Genomic DNA, 22,979 nt, shown 5'->3' with positions numbered 1-22,979 from the left:
TATTTTTGTGGCAGACAACTGTAGGGAAGGAAAAAAAATCACATGAATCTCCTGAGAGTGTTACTAGATCCTTGCATTAAGGGATATAGAGCCATCCCCATTGACAAGATGGGTGTCTGTAAGGTTCTGGTCAAGACACCTGCGTGGAAGTTTAAGTATGTGGTGGATGCACTGATATGAGGGGAAGCACATGTGTACATAGCTCCAGGAAGAGCTCAACCTTATGAGGAATATTTTATAAATCAAGAGGAACACGTTGTGAGTCAAAGTTCAACAGGAAATCTACGCAGATCTGTCCTCTCCTTCAGCACTGAGAACCCAATTCTGTTCCGTGTTTGATGTGGCAGACAGGGGGGCAGCTGTTGTTCTGGGACAGCACCAGCTCCCCTCAAAGCTGGTGAGCCCAGTATGGAGGTTCTTTGTAACTATCACGTCTCCAAAGGAAGACTAGGAGTGATCTAATAAGGATGAGTGTAAACAGTGGAAGTTGTGCACCGAAGTCCAGCGATCCTTCTGTACCAGAGACAGCAGAACCACAAAGAGAAGGCCTTGTGCATCCATAATTAAACATTCTCTGAAAAGCTTCAAAATGCAATCAAGAGAGATTAGTCATGCAGAAAATGTCTAAAACATAATTTCATTATCTCAGTAAGAACCACAGTGTCCGACTATATGTTTGCTGTCTGGTTCCTGTACAGGGTTTGTACATTCCTGGCATGGAGAACAGGGATTTTTTAAAAGCAGAACACGCAATAAGGTAAAGTATTTCTGAAGGGCTGCAGACCAATTTCTTTTTTCTTTCAAACAAGAATTGCAACTTTTTTTTACATCTTTTGATGCATATAAGCTTTTGTCCATAATTCCAAATCTAGGAAGACCTTTCTGTAGGGCAGTACATTTTCTGCTTCCTTTTGCCCTCTTCATACTTAAGTTTCAAACATTGGGTTTGTTTCTATTAAGGAACAAGGCTCATCAGGCCTAATTGCATACAGCTTTCAGCACATCACTAGGAGTATTAGAAACCATAGTTACAGTGGGAATATGCAACTGAGTTGCTTTGAAGTTTTTGTGACTGAAATGCAAGTAGATGGTGATGTGAAAAAATATGATATTTGCAGCTTAATTTCATATAAGATTTGTGTTCGTTGTTTACAGATTGACAAACCTAAAATGTAATGACAGTTTGATGATTTCAATTTTGTTTTTCTCATCTAGAGGCTTATTTCACTAGTTTGTTTTCATTTGCTAAAATTATTTTATTTACTAGACAGTGAAGAAATCCATATTTTCAAATAATTTGTTTCTTCCTGAAAATACTGAAATATTGTTTCTTCTTCTTTAGTTGCTGATGTTGACAGAATAAATTTTGAGGACTTTATTAGTGAAATATGTTCAATTGGAAAAACTCTGTATGTGTATATATATACTTGTATATATAAACTGATTTTAATAAGGTGTTTTAGCATTTTTGTAGTTACTCCCACCTACGTACGTTCCTTTCAGTGCCTTTCTCTCATGTGGGCCCTTCTGGTGATCTGCCTCCAAGTCTGTTGACCTTCCAGGTTATCTGCTTGATTCCTTTTTTTTAAGAGAGTTTAAATGTGAATCATTGACTTACTTACTCTGATGATTTGTTTATCGAAGTTCCTTTAAGTTCACCTCCTTTAAGCTTCGTGAGTTCAGGGTTTAAACCTGTGTGTTAAATCTGTCTTCCTGAAAGGGTGAAAGAACCTTTGTAGCTTCCAAAATGTAATCAAATCCCTTCCTCTTCCCTGACTTATGAATTGGAGAGCCTTTCTGAAGCCATTGCTCTGGTTTTGGTATATCCCATATTATTGTCCCAGATATGTAACTTTATAATTTTTTGCTACAAATGCCATCCTCACCACTGCTGACTGTTCTGTTGTGCCCACCTCTGTCATTGCCACATTTTCCCACAAAAGGCAAGACTGAAGAGCATGGGACCTGTTTGGGGGCATTGTAAGGAAAAAACCATTCAATAGCAATTCCCGTGACACCTGGTTTTCCAGATATTTTTGTTTGGTTTTCCCTGCTTTAATCTCTTTTATAGTAGTTCCATATAATCCAAAGGTTTCACATCATCTGTGCATACTATTTCAGATGTGTTAGTAATGTGATTGCTTACATTTCTTTCTTAACACTTCTGTCAAAGGGCATTTCAGCCCACCTAGAGTCTTGATTCCTCTTTGGACATGAATCTCTGCTGATTTTTCAAATCTGACAGGATAGCTTCCAGATTTGGATATCTCAGATAAGTGCCTAAAGGCAGATGGGATGAATATGAGATCTTTGTCCCCATTACAAAAACCCAATCTACCTTGATCTGATGGATTTCTCTAATGTAAGCAATCTGTTCCCGCACATGTAATGTACTTCTCTCAATCTTTGCTTCTTAATGTTCTCTCTCTGTCTTTCACAGTTCTGTCTCTGCAATTTATCTCATTTCAGACTATTTCCCAGTTGCCCCATGCTCAGCTTAACTCCACCACTGCCCCTTTTTTCCCTGCCCTATTAGCTTCATCTCTCCCTGCTATGCCCATTTCATCTCTGTTCCCCTGAATATGTTGTTTATCCATTTAGGAGAAAGCATATTCTTTCTGTGTTTTAAACGTCCTGTAAAAACTGATATATCTGTATATATTTTTATAATTATCACGTCACAGTTTCAAATAATATTATGCCTAATTCTCCTATTGTTATTCAGATTATTTCTATTTAACTAATGCTGTAGAGCAGTATGTTGGGCAGAAAGTTTTGTGCTATAATTGGGTAACAAATTATTATTTTCTTCTCATGTGTTCAGTGAACTGGTTTTGCAGATCTTTCATCTCAATTCATTATGATCAAATGGAGAAGCATTTGTTTCAATAAGATTTTAATCTCTAGGACTATCTTTTGCATCAGTGACTTTTCATTGTTAATTGCTTTCTTGTCCCCCATTAAGGTGTTCTTGCAACTACTTCATCCAAACTAAGCTCCTTTTCTACACACACAATTTTAAAAGACTCTTTTTGGGTGAAATAACCAGTGTTGCCTTCTTAATCTATCACTATGGCTTTTGTGTATTACCCTCCCTTGATTTTGACAAAAAGTGTAGAAAATCACCTCTCAGAAGAAATTTTAGAAATGTCCTGAATTTCCCCCCATGTACACCAGAATGTAAAAAATCATTTTATTATTTCATAGCACCAATTAAGATCACCAGGGCACCTAGTCTGTGCTGGATGTTTGTGAGTGAATTACCATTAATATTAATGATGCAGTGACTGGAGTATACCCCTGGTGTCTCATAGTCATTCTACTGAGAATGATTTTTAATTACAACTTCTCTGAACCTGTTGCTATTTTAAACTCCATAAAGGGCATAGAAAGCAAAGACTTCAAACTACAATTTTAAATATGTAAAAAAAAAATTACATGCTGAAATAATGAAATTAGAGATGAGTTCAAGCAGTTCTCTCCCTTTGCAAAAAACAATTAGTTGTGAATTTATTATTTTAACACAGCTGACAGAACATACAGAATGAATTCAGTAATGAAAAGCATTTGGGGGCTTTGACAGGTCTTGGCTGAAATGAAGTCCTTTGAGACCAGCATTTGGAGGCAGAGGTGAAAGTAGAAATTGGTTTACCTGAAGATCTCTGTAAATGGAATCTAAATTTTCAAGGGAGACTGCCTGCCAGCATCAGGGCTTATCTTTTGACACATCCAGCCTGAAATCTATCAAAATCTGGAAACTTCTTTTGGTTGTAATATCTGTACATGTGATTTTCTACACAAAAGTTTGTTTGCGTGTGTCCTAAAAGTTTCCTGGAAAATTTGTGCTAGTTCAAGTAATTGAATTTTGTGACTTATTCATATACTAGTTTTCAGAATAATTTAACCCAGTTCTCTCTCAAAAAAAACCCCAAAGTTGATTAATGCAGTCCTATTGCTTCGTAGATTTATGAAGCATTTATATTGACAGTTTTTGATATAAAACAGTATTTTTGTTGCTTGTGTTAGAACTGCAAGACCAATGTAGATAGGCAGGAGTAAGGTAGATTTTGTTCTTTCTTATACATCATTAATAGAGCTATTCACAAAGGGCTACTTGAAAGTAGCCGTGTAACAGGATGTCAGAAATATCATCTGAAGCCTCTGAACTACACAGTGTAACTGAGAGCCAGTAGTGATTTGCAGAACTTTTATTGCTTGGTAGGCTATTACATAAAAGAAAAGTCCAGCTAAATTTTCATGTTCAGCCTGAATTTAAAAGCCTGTGGGTTAAGGAGGTCTGAAAGTATGTTTCTATTAACATGAACATTTAAGGGAAGTGAAAAGTTGTTTAAAACTCTTTGCTGCAGTGCTCACATATTACACACAACACAGTGGATATTTTATCCCTGATGGGGGCTGATGGAGGTTACAGGGAGATGGCTGAGTAACAGTAATAGCAATTGCACTCCAAAAGAAAATGAAAACCAGTCATGCTATTCTGAAGAGCCATTCTATCCATGCATGCTGTAAGATGTAACATACATAGAATACATTTCTGTGTGATTTTAAATACTATTCTTAAGTGCATCCAACCTAGGAATTGAAATCTGTGCAATAAAATTGGCTGCGCTCTAGGAATTTTTGCTCAGCACTCAGAGCATGCACAGAATTATACCATTTAAAAATAATCCTTTCTGGGGGGTCACGCTCATATATCTTTGGAAATCAGATTACTAGTTATACATTTATTTACACATTCAGTATTTACTGTCTAAAAAAATTCAGCCCTGTGTACTTAGGGCACCAAAGGCAGAGCCAAGCCCTGAAGCTCTCAAAGCTGAGTCACATTAGATGGCACAGTCATGCACCATATTCATCCTGAATTGCCCAGACCAGGAGGTATTGTTTGCATTTGAAAATGTTGGCAACAGAGTATGTTAACTCTCATGTGATCACTGGAAGGCTCTGTGCTAGCCTTTGAAAACATAAAATGTTAGAAAAATATGAAAATATGAAAAAGTCCATAACTCCTATCAGACATTGCAATTGCTTGAGTGTTCATCAGGAGTTAAAGGTGGATAAAAAGTAAATGGTATAATCCACAGCAAGGAGTAGCAGATGAGCTGCATTCAAGACTAATAGATTCTTCATGAAAATGCTGTGACATTTATTTTCTGTATTAAAAATTCAAATGCAACTGTTTAATATGTCTCATACACATCAGCTCTTTCTGTAATTCTGGGACTGGCACAGTTTTGCCCTCAGTCATTTGGGGATTGCTTTTCCATCCACTTTGATCACATTGTGCTTCTGCAATATTCCCAACAGTTATCCTAAGAACTCTGATAACCGAATCTTGTTTCATCTGCCCTAGAAAATAAAATATCGTGAAGGAGACTCTCAAATAAAACTGTGGAAGAGGAATAAACACCAAGCAACACGCCTCCCCCACCCCAAATGCTTATTAGCACCTTTAATACAAACATTGGTATTAATGAGAATTTAACCAAACATCTCAAAAACTTGTGGCATGAATATATGTGTAATGAACAGCCAGTGTCTTTCTTTCCTACACAAAGGAAAGCATTTATCATTGTGGTGACACAAGGGACAGAAAACAATGCCAATTCACAAATAAAATCTCTCATGACTTAATATTGTTGGTGTGTCCCCTGCGATCCTAGAATGATAAATATTTTACCTCCTTTTGTCAGTATCAGAAGCATTTTCATATGTGGAATAAAGGTTCATTCATTATAACTGCTTTTTTTCCAGATTACTTTTTCCAAGCTGGTTCAGTATACATCATGCCAATGATATTGTACCAACTTCCTTGTGGTCATTTCAAAACTCCACTAGTACCTGTGATGCTACCAGTTTGATTTCTATTTATGACTGGAGTTTTTTTATTATTACTTATATTCTCAAGGCTTTCAGAGTCCTCATTATGTCAGAGACTTCATTACACTGAGAGGTGTACAAATATGTACATAACTTAGCCTGTGAGCACTGGAACTGGACATGCCAGTTGAGTGTCCATGGAATGTGATCTTCTGGGAAACCCACAGGCAATGTCTCTTTGGTCTGTCACATTTTTCCTCAAAGGAGGATGGAGGCTGTGGACAGTTCTGGGGAGGGGGCAGAATTTTCCACTAACTCAAGTACTTTCTGTGCTATTTCCCCCTGAGAAGTTGCTGTGAGGGGTCAACGCCCATGAAGTTTATGCAGAACACAGTAGTCGTTCTAGGTGAAATGTCTGTAGCTTCATTCTCATCCACCTGCCCCAAACCAATCCATTCTGGTTTTGCTTAATATTGCAATATTTCAGTAACTCAAAACATACCTTGATTTCAAAATATGTCTTCTGCAAATAATGTCAGTACTCTAAATAGTCTTACATTATTTTCAATGAGGAATACACAAGTGTTAAGCACATTATGTTCTAAGGAGAACTGTCCTGGCTACAGTGTGATGCAAGCCCATCTCTCATTCAATGATGGCATTAGGAAACATAGTCATTGCACTAGACCTAGGCAAACTAGCTAAACACTATATTAGCATGCATTAGTTAATTTGTTTGTAGCAATTTGGAGATAACAAGCTCAGGATTTTAATACAATTTTTGTTCCCTGGACACATCTCTTGTCTTCATATTTAAACCAGTATGAAAAGGTCAGTAAACATTGAATTTGTAAATGAAAGCTCTAAAATAGGACTTGAAAGAGCTAGTCTTTTGAGAGGGGGGGAAAGTGTGAAAAATCAGCTTGTTAAAATCAGACCTTCAATTTTGATCTCTTAACAGGCTCATATATGATTAAGGATTTTTTTCCCACTAAAAAAATCTCATGTCTGGATCTAAATCTCATTTAGTTTAAAACCATTACCCCTTGTCCTATCACTATCTGCCCATGTAAAATGTTGGTCTCCTGTGACTGAAGCCGCATGAAAATGTGAAGACTCCATCATGACTTCATCCCAGGGGAAGCACCTAGTTTTGGGAATTGCTGAGCATATGCAGCTTCGGCGGAGAACAGCACAGACATACCTCACCCTAAAAGCTGTTTGTTCTTGCCAGAGCCTCCTGGCCCTACTTCCCTCCCTTTGAAATCCACCCCAGTGGATGTGGAGAGGACTTAAACCCCACTGCCTCAGCCTCTGTGGACATTAAGCAGCTTCATGCACAGTTTTCACTGTCCCAAAGGATAGCTGTATCCTTGAGGCCATCCCAGTGAGAAAAACACATTTTTGTCCCTTTTGCAGCAGGAGTATTGAAAGCACTGTTAAACACATCAAAGATGAAAAGTTGCATGAAAAATGTGCACTAGTTAGCACACGGCTTTTAAAATCTCAAATGGAAATATTGTTCTTAAGGCACATGTGGGAATCAAATGATGAAATAAAGCTGGCTGTATTTAGATTGTTCACAATCTATTTCATTCCTCTTAAAGAAATAGTTAGGTCATAGTTCAAGTGTTGAACAGTTATTTTTATCTCTCTTTGTAATAGTGGATGTGTGTATTTTTCCTGGAAAAGAATTGCTCACTGAAATGCAAAATCAGGAGAAGGACAAATATATAAATGATTATTAAGATGTTTGCAGCCTTTAAAACCTACCACACCATCATCTTCTCACACTAATACAATCCAAAATGATGAAAGACAGTAGAAGTAGCTTAGTAACTAACATCAGATTCACAAAGAGAATTCCTGATTAATGGAAGTCTATGTACTACGTACTTTATAAAGGCAATTAAATAATGTGGTGGCTGAAGCTTAACAGAAGAAGAAGGAGCAAAAATAAAAATGGAAAATGAAAGGCTATATGGAAGGAAGACATTGGAAAGTAGTGTAGGAAAGAGGCAGGAATCCTATATATTCCACTGTCATTATATTGAATGCTTGTCCAGACAAGATAGAACAAACAAAAATCAACTCACAGTGTCACACATCTGGACACAGGCCTTACAGAGGTTTATATCAATCCCTCTTGTCTCTAATTCTTCCCCTTTTGGGGCATAATACCTTATATTCCTGAACTTTAAGCATTGCCAAGTCCAATTTTTCCCCCTACATTTTAAGATAAATGTCATAAAATGTGGTGTCCCACCTTTCAGAAACGAGGTGTAGTTTGCCACTGTTTTCCTGCTTTTTTCATTTTTTGCACCTAAAATTGCAGCAAGGAACTATGCTTTTCATTATCACATTCTTTTCTATTCTTTATGAAAATCAATGTTTGCTTATGGCAGCTTCAGAGTCTCAAGTGTATGGTGTCTAATGATATTGCTTTAAAGTTTTATATTATATCTTTATAACTTAGGATAATTATTTATAGTTGCAAATCATAATGTAGCAGCATTATAGGAAACAGAATGCTGGATTGCATTTGAAAGGGAGAGCAGATTCAGGGTTTATTATATTATTATATTATTATGCTATTATATTAGAGAAGGCACTTCAGGGGCTACAGAAGAAAGCAACTCAAATTGTAGCAGTTCTCAGAAGCTGGGATAGTACAAAACAGATTTCATTCATAGCACTCTTGTATCATTATCACTGTATATATAGCCATTAAAGTATAATTGAAATATAGAAAATCAGGAAATAAGGGAAGTGAAGCTAAGTTTTTCACATGTGATCAAAAAGCATATGGGAAAAAAATAGGGGGGGTGAAGGCCAGCAGTTAAATAGAAAATAGAAGACTCCATGCAATTTCTGCTTTTAAAAAACAGACAGGAGATTTAGCAAAATTGCAGTGAGGGAGTTCTAATGTCCTACTGAAGGTTTGTTTCTCCTTCATCACGTAATAAAAGCTTTTTGAAAATGCATAAATGAAAACTACCTCCTAATCACATCCTGGAATACAAAGACACTGAGATGCTTTATATGGCACATCAGGTTTTAATGAAAATTTCGGTAAGAACAATGCACAGAATTGCTCTGAATTTTGTCCGTTGTCTCAAAGAACCATCCTGACACTGGGAAACTCCAAGCAATATATATCTCTTAACACATCTTCTCCCTGGTTTCATTCCTGCCATTTCTTACTTGCATGACTGGTGCTGAGGATGCACTGCTGCAGTAACTATTCAGTATCTGATGATGTATTTTCATTGAGTGCCTCTTCAGGGAGCTCACATTGTTGAGAAATGGACTTTGTGAGATTTTCTGGACTGTATCTTTCACTTGATTTCTACCTTTATTTTTCACATCCATTTAGTAGCATGAGTCCTGTTTGACAGGCTATGAGTTAGAGATCTTATTTTGGTGTATTAAGAGGAGATGTGCAAATCAGGCTGAGATTTATGCCAAATTTGATCTCAAGAGAGGAATATTTTGTGGCTCCTGTATCCCTGGTGAATGTTGTTTCTAAAAGGAGAAACACGGAACCTGAATTTGGTGTGTCAGGAGAATCTTTCTCAGGTTTTTCCAGGGGCACTTAGACAAATGTTTTAAATGGCAGAAGTTATAGTTTGGTAATCTTTTTACCAGAATAGAGTTTTTTGTTGGATTGGTTTTGGTTCTGTTTTTTTGGTTTTTGGGGTTTTTTTCAAAAATTTTAATTTATTTAATGGGTGAATGGGACAGTGAGTGCTACTTGTTGATTTTGAGTACACACAGAGCTAGCTAGCAAGCTCTGACTATGTACTGTCAGTTTTCTAATTCTTCCTCTCCAAACTAGGACACATGCTTAAGGCATGTAATATATTTACAGTGATACCAGTCATTGTATTACTATCTCACAGTTTCAGGCATTTGCTCTACCTGCATATGTCACACAAACAGAAATGGTGCTCTTCTGCTATAATTTTGCTGATATTTATCTGTATTGACTGTTCAGGACCAAGTAAGTGTATGTAATCAATTAGGAATAGTCAATGTTTAAAATGGAATCCTATTTCCATACAATTTAACAGGTAAAAGTCTGTCATTGTGCCTGTTATAGTCATAACATAATGTTTTCAGTGTAAAATAGAAGATTCAGTAAAGAATAAATGAGTAGCTGGGTAGTTTACCTGGATTCCCATTCAAAATTATTCTCCTTCAATGCTGACCATAATTCTGGTAGGGCAATTTGTATAAAATCTTTCAGGCTTTAAATGTTTTTTTTATGGTGACAACTTCTCAGCATTTTCCAAGATTTTCTGCTGGAATTAATAAAAATCAATGTTCTGTATAAGCTGATGCTGGCTCTGCTGACAGAGCCACCCTAATATTGACAGCAGGGAATTTGTGTATTTTTCTTTTTTTTTTCTTTTTCCTTTTCTTTTCTTTTTCATTGGTCTCAGACATTAATTGATACTACAAATACCCTTATGTCAGAGATTCTGAGGACCCTAAAGTTGTCACTTTAGTGATATGGTTCAAAATTCTTGGCACGCTTTCTGTCCTGTTGGCTTAATTCTGTGTTACACTCCCAAGATAGTTTGTTTTGTCAGAGTGACTGCTGGCTATGTAGCTGGGGATGTTCTGAATCTCTAATTGTGGAAATCAGCAGCATACTGAAAACTGGCATTTTTATTTGGCAAGAAACAAATTAGCAGCAAAACAGTGGTTAGAGTGACAATATATTGCACCAGTATGGTAAAAGTGGACAAATCAACCTTCAAAAGCAATACTTTTAAATGAGAATTCAATATCATGCCTACTACTGGTTAACCTGCAACCCTACTGAATTTCTGGTGAATAATTTCTTTATATGAACATCTTCAATACTTTCTGGTTTAAAAAAAAATTTTGACAGTGAAAAAAAAAAAAAGCTGGCACCTGCAAATAAAGGTGCAAGAGAGAGAAAAAGGATCTTTGAGGGCTATTGTTCTAATCTTCTTCCTTAAAAGTAAATGATAATGTAAGTAGTCTTCTTTTATCTCCATCATGGGCAGAATTGGCCCCTTTCAGGCCCTTAAACCTATTGTCTTTAAGGTGGTGTGTTTTGTCTTGAGGAGGAGAGTAGTAAAGCTGCAAATCTGTTATCACCCAGATGGAACATCAGGGAGGTATTCATAAAAACTAAATTTCACCTGGTGAGGTTTATCACCCCAGATTTCCTCTACAGACAGAAAGAGGTCTGCTTTAAATCACCCCTTGCAAGTAAGGCCCCTCTGGAGGGAAGCAAACTCCAGTGAAAACTGCTTCCTTTTCTCCTTCTAACTGTTCTCCTGATTGCTCAGTTGTGTTCCAACGTGTTCTCATTTTCCCATATATAGACAGATTTGCACACAAACACACACACACATGTGCAGATATTCTGATTACTTAATTACATGAAATATAGTTCAGCAGTGCAATAATGGTCAATCAGGCTCTGTTTATACAGACGATAAATCTCTGTCCCACAGGTGTTCAACCTACTCATGATGTGTAGTAAGGCTTTAGCTTTCATCACAGTGGTTAAAGCAGCCAATTGCATGAATGGATTTAAATAAAAAGCTTTAAAAATGCTGTAACTCAAGCTCACAAATTTTTTACAGCTTTCATATCTTCATTTTTTCTCTGATTTGCACCCACAGTCCAAATAAAAAGAGATTGAGACAGAGTAAAATAATGTTATACCAGTAACCTCGAGTGGGCCAGGCTGAGTAGACTTCCGCAATCCAAATGTGTCTAATTACTACAGAGAGGTTCATAAACTAACCTCCAATGGGTCACAACTCTGATACTGACTTCTAAACAAAACCCATTAAAATTTTGTTTGTATTAAATCAGGTATTGCTGAAAGTAAGTGAAAATAGAGCTTCTGCACTACTCCAAGTAGGCTTTTTTTCTCTTCTAAAGAAATAGGTTTAGAAGACCAAATTAGATTCTGGCATGATTAATGCATCTCACCAAATTCTTGCAGAGTAGCAAATTAGTTTATAGTGATTTTCTTGAAAACAAATTAAACGGCTGCACAACATCACAAGAATAGAGATGTTCTTCATAACATATGGATAAATGATTCAATTGAAAGGAGATGTAATCAAACTGAAAATGTAATCCAAATGTTTCAAATATTACTGTCCATTATAGAAAAATGTGTAATTACTTGCATTTTAACACATGATGTTTAATCTGCAGTGGCAGAGCAGCGAGGAATTAATCTGCATAAGGTTTGCACATATTCTAATTACAATATTCCTTTTTAAGTGTTTTTAATATCATTCATTCAGTTAAAAACAAAATTCTAATTTTACTAATAACATATATTTTGTGAACTATAGCTGATTCGTCATTCATGCACTTGATTGATGTTTCTGAAAATATTATATAACCTCTAAACTTGCTTTTCCCCCCTCCTAAAAATGTAAACATTTTTACACCTGTTTGAGTCTCCACAACTTATATTCAAAAATGCAGAGTAGAGAAAGTCTCATGGGATGCAATTATTCATACAAAAATCTGCCATTATTTTGTATAAAATTAGATGTGTTGAGAAAGATAATGGAATATTTAGGGGTAATCTCAGATTTCTGTAATGACCACATGTGGTCCAAGGGCCAAAAATTACAGTAATGGAATAAAATAAGAGTTTAACAATAGATCATTTGTAACAAGGTAAATCTTCATAGATAAAAACATGAAATGCTTTAATTCTCTTAGCTCTGCTATTGTGTGAGAAAGCTTATTTCCTGACTAAATGTGATGACTGCTTTATTAATTGAAATTTAGTTCTGACAAGTATTGCAGCTTTAGGAACTCTTACTAAACTAGTCTAACTGTAACCATTTTCCAAGACAATTGTAATATCTAAAGTGAGTCAAATAAGAGCTTTTGAAAAGAAAGTTTTATCTTCAGACTTGGTAGTCAACTACAAATCTCTTTCTTTATTTCTCCTTTTTTAGTCTTTAGTCTGTCATATTATCACTGGACTAGTCTGTGACAAGTTTAACCAGAAAGCCCCAATGTATTTGGGTCCAAGAAATAAATAATATACCTAGTAATGTTGTTTAAGCATTATAGATTAAGGTATTCTTTACTCTTCCAATTTAAAGATTTTTTTTGTCAATGTAAGGTGTCAGAGATCTTGGGAAAGTATCTGCAGTTCAATTTCTCCCTTTATTTATAGAAAGTGCATTGACTTCCTTTCACGTAGAAATCATTTGTCTGTAGTGGAAGTCTTAATAGTGGAATCCATACACCTGGATTTGGGTTACCCTTCACCAACAGGCTAGGTTAAAGACCAGTTTTATGTAGTCATTTTTCATTCCCACAGCATTTTACATTTCTTCCTATTAATTTGTATTCCAGTGTTTTCCCTTGATTCATGACACTACTGCCCCTCCCTGTTCCTCCAGTCTTGCCTAAGTATTCTTTGACTGTCATTCCTTGTGTTCCTCACCACCAAAGTGCATTTTGCTGATTTCCATTGCTGAAGCTTCTCCAAAACACCGTCTTCCCTCTGCATCTCAAAACAAAAGCCCTCGCCCTGCTTCTCTGCAGCTTGCTTTTCCATTACTGCCACGTTGAACTAATACTGTTTTAGTCAGGTTTATTTCATATCTTTCTCTAATTTATTTATTTTTAATCAAGAAATAATTTCTAGTAGGTCCATTGAAACCCTTTTTCCCTTGCCTCAAATATAATCATTCATCATCAAGACCCGCCATGACTTGCTGTTCCCTGCCTATCATCTCTTACGCAGTTTCAGATGAGAGGTCCTCTCCCAATTCGGGTCAGACACGATCTCAATCTTCCTCTACCCCTTCTTAGAGTAAGTGCATTTCTACTTCCATCTGTGCTGCCTTCCCTGGGCAAGGAGCACAGGTTGGATTGGAGTACAGGTCTGACAATTCAGTCCAGCTAAATGCAACAGTCTCACATTAGCTCCTTTTAAAATTAATCAGTGAAGGAGCAGCTGAGGGAACTGGGGGTGTTTAGTCTGGACAAAAGGAAGCTCAGGGGGGACCTTATTGCTCTACAACTAACTGAAAGGAGGGTGTAGCAAGATTGGGTCTTCTCCTAAGTAGCAAACAATATGACAAGAGGAACTGGCCTCGAGTTGCACCAGGGGAGGTTTAGAGTGACTATCAGGAAAAACTTCTTCACCAAAAACGTTGTCAGGATTTGGAAGAGGCTGCACAGGGAAGTGGTGAAATTACCAATCCTGGAGGTATTTAATACTTATTCATATATGTAGCACTTAGGGACATGGTTTATGGTCGACTTGGCAGTGTTAGGCTAATGCTTGGACTCGATGATCTTAAGGATCTTTTCCAATCTAAACAATTTTATTATTCTATGATTTTTGTGTTTCAGGAGGGCTCGAGATGAGAAAAGAGAGTGGGAGAAAAAAATCTTCAGTTAATCAATATTAGATTGCCCCAATCCCACTACCACAGTGTCTCCAGCTCCTCCCTAGGTCCAGTTCATCAGGACTCTATTTGAGGTATCCCAAAGTGCATTGTCAAACCCTGCACATCCATATTCAGACATGCCAAAAAGCTCGTGCTGTCTCTTAACCACTGGCAGGCTGGATAGTTTAAAGGCACCAGATGTTGTACAGACCTGGATTACAGACTAAACTACAGATATCTCACTCTGAAAGGGAAGGAGAACTGCCTAAATGCACACTAAAAAAAATTTGCTACTGGCCCCTTGGAACACAAGTATTTAGCACAAATATGTAGGGCCATTTCCTTTTCAAAATGAGAAAGTTTGGGAAAGGCTGAACTTTCTTAAAAGGCACTTTATTCTATAGTCTGTATTTCCCACAAACTGGCAGCAAGTAATTTATAAGTCTATTCTGGGAATAAGAATTTCTTAGTCCCTTATAAATAGCTCTTATTACTAAATAGCAAAGGTATAATAAAAGGGAGCATGACATCTTCCCTCTACTAGTGTGTGGCTATTTAATTCCACACAATTGTTATTTAGTTTATTGTTGTTATGGTCTAAGCTCTGTCTCATATTTTACTTATTTAATTAAGTTATATGCGTAAGGAAAGAAAAACATACCTCCTGGCCTCTTGGCTGTCTTCCCATCTAGCAAAAATTATCACTGAAAAAAAATGATGGGGTTACTTCCCCAAAGTAATATCCTAGTTAGTTTAGTTTGTTTAATATATCTTTCTTATAGTAAGAGTGGTGTCAACTTAAAATACACATTCATGCACCAAACAGGAAGAGAAGCCCATAAAAAGGCTGTGATTTTGAGGTGCTGTCAGCTTGTCCTTTAAAAATAATCTAATTCAAATACAAAAACATTCAATATGACAGGTTATGAAGATACTTATTCTTCTTGGCAGTTGCTTATGATTATTTTTCTCTGTGACTAAGTCTGCGATCTCTGGATACTGTCTAGGCACACCTGCCAGATCAGGAAACTTGGATACACATGACGGATTTTACTGTTTTCTGACTCTGAAATGAACTTAGATCTGTTGTGTTCCTCTAGCCATGTACAGTCTTGAACTTCAGATGACTCTTAATTTGTCTCCTGGAAAGTAGGCACTTCAGTATCAGGTTTGTACTTGCTTAGCAGGAGGTTTTGTGGATCATGCTTTTGAATACCAAGTTTTACTCTGGTTCCATTTTATGTACCTTTTGGATATCTCCCAACATGACTTGACTATAGCAAAGCAGTATGTAGCACAAATGACATGTTGCCCTTTTCAGTCATGAAAATTAAGCATAAGTTGGTCTGCTTGGAGACAGTTTGGTTGAGAACACAGGAAAAGTACAGGAAGAACCAGAAAATCTTGAAAATATTACCAAACTAAATTGAATAAGATTATTTCTAGCACAATGTCTTATAGAAACTAAGAGAATTTTTTCAGTGCATATTCAGAAACACTTGCCTAGTAACAATCATCTAGAATTTTATGTTCCTCCACTATTATACACATCATAATTAACATATTTAGTTTCTATGAAGAATAAATGTGTGCAGTCCTAGTATGCATTCATAAAAGTTGTGGTGAATGTGATCTACTTCATCAAATTAAGAAATAGATAATACAAAACTTCATTATTAACTGAGGGGGTTGTATACAAAGGTCAGTTGTGCATATATAATACACATTGTGTATTTATAAAACAGTATTTTTATAGACTTGAAATATTGATAAATTATAGAATTCATTAAAATTCCCCGCATAATAACTGGTAGTTTTATTGATGAGCAAGAAATTATCTTCATTGGCTTTACTGTGTGCTATGGTCACCTTCATGAGGCATCACAGACCGTAATTCTTATCACTTAGTATATCTGCAAACAGCTCAGATTCATTTCTACAGATATCCATGGGCATTACATCTTCTACAATGGAAAGATTTTGAATAATAGATCCTTTATGATAAAAGGACTCTGTCCACTGTGAGGTGAGCATGTACAGTAACATGTCTTTAAAGAATAAACAAATGGAAGTAACACAAAGACTTCTGGGCACTGAAGGGTGAAGCCATGACTTTAATAGTGTAGCATTTACCCAGTCTTTTCTGTTTAAGTCTCTGTATGGCAGCTGGCATTTTATTTTCATTGCTTAAAGTCACCTTAAGCAGTGACTATAATTTTGGTTAAAATGTCAAACAAATCTAATTGATCTACCTGACTCATTTTATTGTCTTCAGGTTTCTGAATGTTCTGATTCTGCATAACAATGGCATGTGTAGAAATTTAATCAAATGAAGACATCTATCCAAATGTTATGTCTGAATAATACATATTCAATTGAGAAAAACATTTCTAGTTACCTGCCTAACCATGAATCTGAGGTCATTCTTTGTTCCCTCACTTTTAACAAAGGGGATAGTAAGAACTCAATGCATTTCTCATTAAAATGAACAATAGAGGAGGAAAAAAGGTTTTAAATATGCACACCAGCATGTAAGACTAACTTTTTCAATGTAAGGGGTGGTTTTTTGTAGCTGTATACAATCAGAGGAAAAATGTTTAAACATCCCAGCATGGGTATTTCCATTTAAATCTGATTACAGTGAAATAAAACTGTAGCTATTAAAGGTTTAGAAGAACTACAAATACAAGCAGTAAAAGAAGACAGTTAGTAAATGAGGTAGTAAAACATTTCAGCAGGGCAAACAGTTTATAGCACTCAGCCTTCCTCTAGCAGACTGTGCTATTCACCACAGACCCGTGCACTGCTCCCCGAACTGCACTTAAACCTGCAATTAACCTTTCACGCCTAATGAAGCTGTTTTGCTGCAAAATTAAAATATATAGTGCTGCCTGTTTTTACAGAGACTAGGAGGAGAGGATCTCAAAATGAATGACTTTTTCAGATGTTTTTGTTCAAATGCAGAATTAAAGTGCTGTTTGTATATAAATTGGGAATGCGCTTTTTGAGGTAATCTCATTTGATATGCTGTATTTTATTCCTCTACTTATTAATGGTTCTGCATTATTGTAAAAAAAAAAAGAGAAACAATTCACACACCAGTAATTTTATGATTAGATGCTTCCTGAGAATAAACTGTTACCATTTAACTTCCATTAGGAAAGACAATAGTTCTGCTAAAGATATTGCTTTCTCTGGTATTTTTCTCACTGTGGATGCAATTACCTCTTACAAAAATATACTTTCCACTTATGTATTTGACTGGGATCACTTCTTAATGATCTATGCATATATATCCTTAAAACAAGCTAGAGATAGTTTCATCTGCATAGAACTAGGTCAGGTTATTTCTATAACATTTAGTAGAAAAACAAACTAAATTTAAAAATAGGTCTGGTTCTGCAGCTAGGCTTGGATTTCAAGAAATTAGCCTAGTGAAGGCGACCTGTTGATTTTCCATGTAGGATACATACTGATTCCATTGTTCCTTTCCTCCACATTACTCAAGAGTCAGAAGCAACCAGAGATCATGTACTGATTTGGAAAATACCAGTTTGGATATTAGGTAAGATATTTAAATAGCAGCCCTCAGAGAAGGCAGGTAAATGTAATAACTTTGGAATTGAGGTAACACATATAAATCACTTTGCGATTTACAGTTCCAACTTCAATGACTATAAATGTATTCACATTTGTTATTTAGATAAAAAACCTGTAAAATCAAGGGAATGTTTTGTTTTGTTTTTTTTTCTTTTATTGAATATTAAAGTCACAGCAATTTTTTCTGTTATATTTTGATGTAAATTCTGCTTGCTTGAAGTGTCTTTGCATATGCTTGACTTGGTAAATTCCTTTAGACTGCCACTCTGAAATAATGAATTGTTCCCCCAGTTAATTGTATTGCTTTGATAACAAGGAACTATGCTGGGGTGTAGAGAACATAATAAATTAATTTCATCAGATGATTTGTGTGACATTTGAAAAATTATCTTCTGGAGTGACTCAATTTTAATGGAACTCCATAAACATGCCAGTATATCCCAGTATGTAGTGTTAGATTTGAAAGAAATAGTTCTTCCATTTTGTTAATTGTCATGTCAAGGGAAGTTAGTCTAAAAACTTCAAATATATTCTAAAATATCTTACAAAAGGTAGAAAATCTTTACTAATAATTGTCCTTCTGTTTAGCATGCTCCCTAAGCCTAGATGTTAAAGATGGGATTACACAGAAGCAATCATTAAAACGTTATTTAGGTTTTATCCCTGAATTTGCTAATACCAGATACTGCTAATACTTTAAAGGTGCCTCAATGATTTCAAAAATTTAATTTGTCAAAAGTCCAATTTAAAGCATCACTAGCTCATGCCAGGAAATATCTGTATATGTGAGAAAAAATGACTTGATTAATCTTGGCTCTTACTTATCTAGAAAAGTATCAATGATAATTGTACTTAGCATTTTACAGTGCCATGCATTTTTGAAAAGCTGTATGCACATTAATTAATTCTTGCAACTTTTTTGTGAGTTAAGAAAGGTGGTGTTACAGATGCAATAGCATAGATTTTTTTCAGGATACTGGAAACCTGAACCAAATCTGACTGTATAGCATATACTAAGAAAGAAAACTGTAGCAACACTTGTAAGTGAAAAACAATTTTTGCACAGTTTCTTAGTAGAAAAGTACCGTGACAAGAGACTGCATGAAAAATATTGCAAAATTGGATTCTGTGTAATACATAAATTGAGTTTGATATTGGCTTGAGAATAACAACCTATTAGACATGGTGAAAAATATTTTCAAATATTTCCTTGTAGAGTAGTTGGAAATCGAGATGTATTGGGCAGCATCACCTACATTATGAGTATATGTAGATGTCATGATTTTGTTGCAGTACAACATTTGAATAACATGAATACTCCTAATTCATTTGATTGCAATATCAGCTGCGTGAACTTAAAAACTCAGAACTGCCATGTATTAAGCACGTTCTAATCACAGGATATCTGCAGAAGTCAGTAATTTCTAGAAAGGCTGAAGTAACAAGCAAATGGAAGAATAAATTCTCAACCTACTAATTTCTTAGGTATAAAGGGGAAGCCAAACAAGGAGCAGCTGAGGTCACTTGGTCTGTTCAGTCTGGAGAAGAGACATTGCAGTTACTACTTCCTTGTGAGGAGAAGAGGAGGGGCAGGCATTGATCTGTTCTCTCTGGTGACCAGTTACAGGACCTGAGGGAATGGCCTGAAGTTGTGTCAGGGGCGGTTTAGGTTAGAGATTAGGAAAAGGTTAGGGTGGTTGGGCACTGAAACAGGCTCCCCAAGGAAGTGGTCACAGCACCAAGGATGCCAGAGATCAAGAAGCATCTGGACAACGCACACGGTGTGATTCTTGGGGTTGTCCTGTTCAGGGCCAGGAGTTGGACTTAGTGATCCTCGTGGGTCCCTTTCAACAGGATATTCTATGATTCCTAAGCATGCCTGTCCATGCCCTTGGTAATACCCTATTAGGATAATAAAAGGTCATGACATATCAACAAATTAACCAGAATCTGAAAAAGAAGAGTTTTGGTGAGTTGACAACATATAGAATTTACCCAGGCCAACATCATCATGTTTCACTGCCTTTTCAGTAATCTGTGCTTTCTGGAAAGATATATTCTTTTTCTTTTGTTCATGGTATATACTAACCTCTGAATATTCCCCAATTAGGGAGGCATATATATTGCACAGGCAAATATTCAAGGATACAATTTTGTTCTAACTGCAGTCTCAATTTCTCTCTTACTTTTGGATAGTTTTATCCATTCCTAAATGCAATGCACAAACATTTAGTAAGAGAAAATCTTTGTCAGAGAACCGCTGGTCCATATAACAAAGAAAATGGTGATAAAGAGAGGTCATGCTAAGATCACACAGCAAATCAATAACAGACTGAAATAGAAGTCAGTTCTCCTGATTTCCAGTCTGGTGTCTTAACTGCACTCTTTTCCTTCCACTGTTTCTTCACCAGGTAGCCTTTCAGAAAGTGAGAACTTCTTATCAAACTCTGAAATAAAACTGATCACTTCTGGGAAAGTACAAAAACTTGGCATGAAAGGAACCATCACACTGCTCTGGGATTCTTCTCAGGAAAGCTGAGCATTAAATTTTGTTTTTCCTTTATTTATCTTACAGGTCTTGCAATTGCAAGTGCACTGATAGACATTTCACAACAGAAGCCTGCGGACTGTAAAGATAAGAATTCAGGAGTCAGAAATCGAAAACATCACCTTTCAACACGTCAAGGAACTTGTGTCTGAGATTCAAAAACTACAATTGTATATTCTGTAATGTTTTCTTTTTAAATGGCTTCCATTGAAAGCTCTACTACAGCCTCAGTTTTTTATGGAGGCAAATCTATGAATGAACATATGAGGTACTGTGCTCTGTTCTAGTCACACAGCCTGCTATACCCCAAAGCAGAACAAACTTGTGGAAGGTGTGAGTATGTTTGATGAGCTTTAATAAAAGGAGTGGATCCTGGTATCAACAAAATACTAAATAAAATACCTAGTATTCTTAATCCTGAACATATCAGAGCAGAGAAAATCCTTGAACACAACTACGAAAAACTTTACATTGTTTTGTAATGTAGAAGCAAATTGTATAATTGAAAACTGAGCAAATTCCAGAAAACTAAAGGAAATTTTTGTATAGCTTAATGTAACAATGAGAATTGTACAGTTCCTTCCTTGTAATCAGCATGAAAATTTCTTTCCAGCAAGCAGGAACTAAAAAGGATCATTTGGATTTAGTTGTTCTTTTATCATTGCCTGAAATAGATAGGCAGCTTTTGAACTTAGCATAGGTGTAACCCAAGAACACCACATGTTACTATTTGAAAGATAATTCCATTAAAATAGAATAATTTGAGCATTTCATGATTGTTTTTCTTTACACTGAAAACACCTCATATACATAATCTGTGCTGCAGCAGAGTGATGGGGGGCTTTCATGTCTCTGTACCTAAGGGTTTGTCCTGAATTCAGAATGATATATTTTACAAAGAGGGTCCTTTATGCCAGCTAACTGATTAGCAAAATTAATTGAGCATGGAAAAGCTTTTTCTGCAGTAAAATTTCCTTTTTTTTTTATGAGGCAGTCTCCAAGATTGCAAATCTAAGGAGAGTTGAACTTGCTGTTATTCAACCTGCTTCCATTTCAATATTGAAATTTGCTGGTATCTACATATTGTCCTGACCTCTAAGCAGGAGAAATGAATCCCAGTCAGCACTTTGGCCTTTGTTTTTATAATGTAGTATGGATTTTTTTTCCCCCCAGATGCAGAATTTCATCTCCTTCTCACTTTCATACCCATTACATAAATTAATTAATTAAATAAATACTTAGAAATCCAAGTTGCTTCCAACAGTGGTTCTCAAATCCAACATCCAGTATGGAACCTCACACAGTCAGTACTCAACAACAAGAAGCAGATGAAAGAGTTTCCTTTCCAAAGGACATTAGTCTTTTGGGGGCTCAGTAACCACAACAGATAACCCAGCGAACAGCTTTAATGGCCCTCAGTCTTTTTATTTACTCAAAATTCATGAATATGTATAAAAGAGCAAGAGAATGTTAAGGGGTAAGTAGCAGATGTGTCATATTCTCATTTACACATTACACATTGACAGCAGTATAATATGAAACTAGTAGTTTTGTACAAGGTCGTTGAAAGTATAGTTTCTCAACTCCAAATTTGCCACCATACTAGTACAGGAGAGTGATACAGAGGTATAAATGTCTCATGTCATGATAGACTTTTGGTAAATATGAAAGATATAAAATGATAATTGATGTTTACTATTATATCTGTATTTTTTATGTTCTTTTTATTTCAGGAAGATGATGACATTTTACTGTTTATAGTTGACTACATAGTTACTTGCATGCCATGGTGGTGCAGTAGCAGTAATAAAGCTCTGTTGTGAGTTGTGTTTATTTCCTAAAGCCATTCATACATCAAAGTACTCAGCTTAATTTGGATGAGGACTAAATGTAAAAAGAATTATAAAAAAGGAACGATTGTACAGTATGTAGTTATATCTTATACAGGAATATTAGGTTGCATCTAACCATCTCTATTGTTTTGATAAATTATGCACTGATGAATTATGGTATAATTAATTCTTATACTGGCATGATTGTTTCAGTATTTTCATATCTTAAAATAAGATTATTATCTTAAAATAATGCCATCACAATCTTGTGACTTTTATTGCCTATTCTGACCTCATATAACTTGAAACTTTAAAAATTTCTTTTTAAAACTTCTATTGGGTACTTTCAACAAGTGCTACTTATAATAGGAAAAAAATCATCATTGGAAGACAACTTTCTACCAGTTTTAAAGTTAATCTGTTCAAATGATTATAAACTGATGGAACTGGTTTATATGATGCATACACTTATGAAAAGGAAAGAACCACTTGTCTGGAATATATTACTAACCCTGTATTATCCTCAACCTAAACATTTCACATGAGAAATATACAGTGTGTGTTTTGTGTATATACTGGAAACTCCATCCACAGAAGGACCATATGGTCCTGTAGAACAGTTTTGCCTGTACTCACTCATAAAGGATTACATTCCTCTGTATCTCAACCAGAGTTTAAAATATACTTGAAAAGCAGGTGTGAGTTTTAAAGGGATTGAAATATTTTATT

General features: G+C 35.8%; 1 protein-coding gene across 2 annotated transcripts in view; it reads left to right on the top strand.

The window, feature by feature from the left end:
• The window catches only part of ATRNL1 (attractin like 1), a 466,156-nt gene extending 443,652 nt beyond the window's left edge, over positions 1–22,504 (top strand). For both annotated transcript variants that reach the window (XM_051801056.1, XM_051801055.1), the window contains one exon: positions 20,446–22,504. In XM_051801056.1, the coding sequence (XP_051657016.1) occupies positions 20,446–20,570 (125 nt within the window). In that variant the 3' untranslated portion in view covers positions 20,571–22,504. The remainder of the gene's footprint in view (positions 1–20,445) is intronic.
• Positions 22,505–22,979: the final 475 nt, after the last annotated feature.

The sequence above is a fragment of the Manacus candei genome, unplaced genomic scaffold (assembly GCF_025592945.1).
Source record: "Manacus candei isolate 608988 ecotype Guabito, Panama unplaced genomic scaffold, ASM2559294v1 h1tg000050l, whole genome shotgun sequence".
NCBI classification, from domain to species: Eukaryota; Metazoa; Chordata; class Aves; order Passeriformes; family Pipridae; genus Manacus; species Manacus candei.
This window is presented reverse-complemented; position numbering and strand designations above follow the sequence as displayed.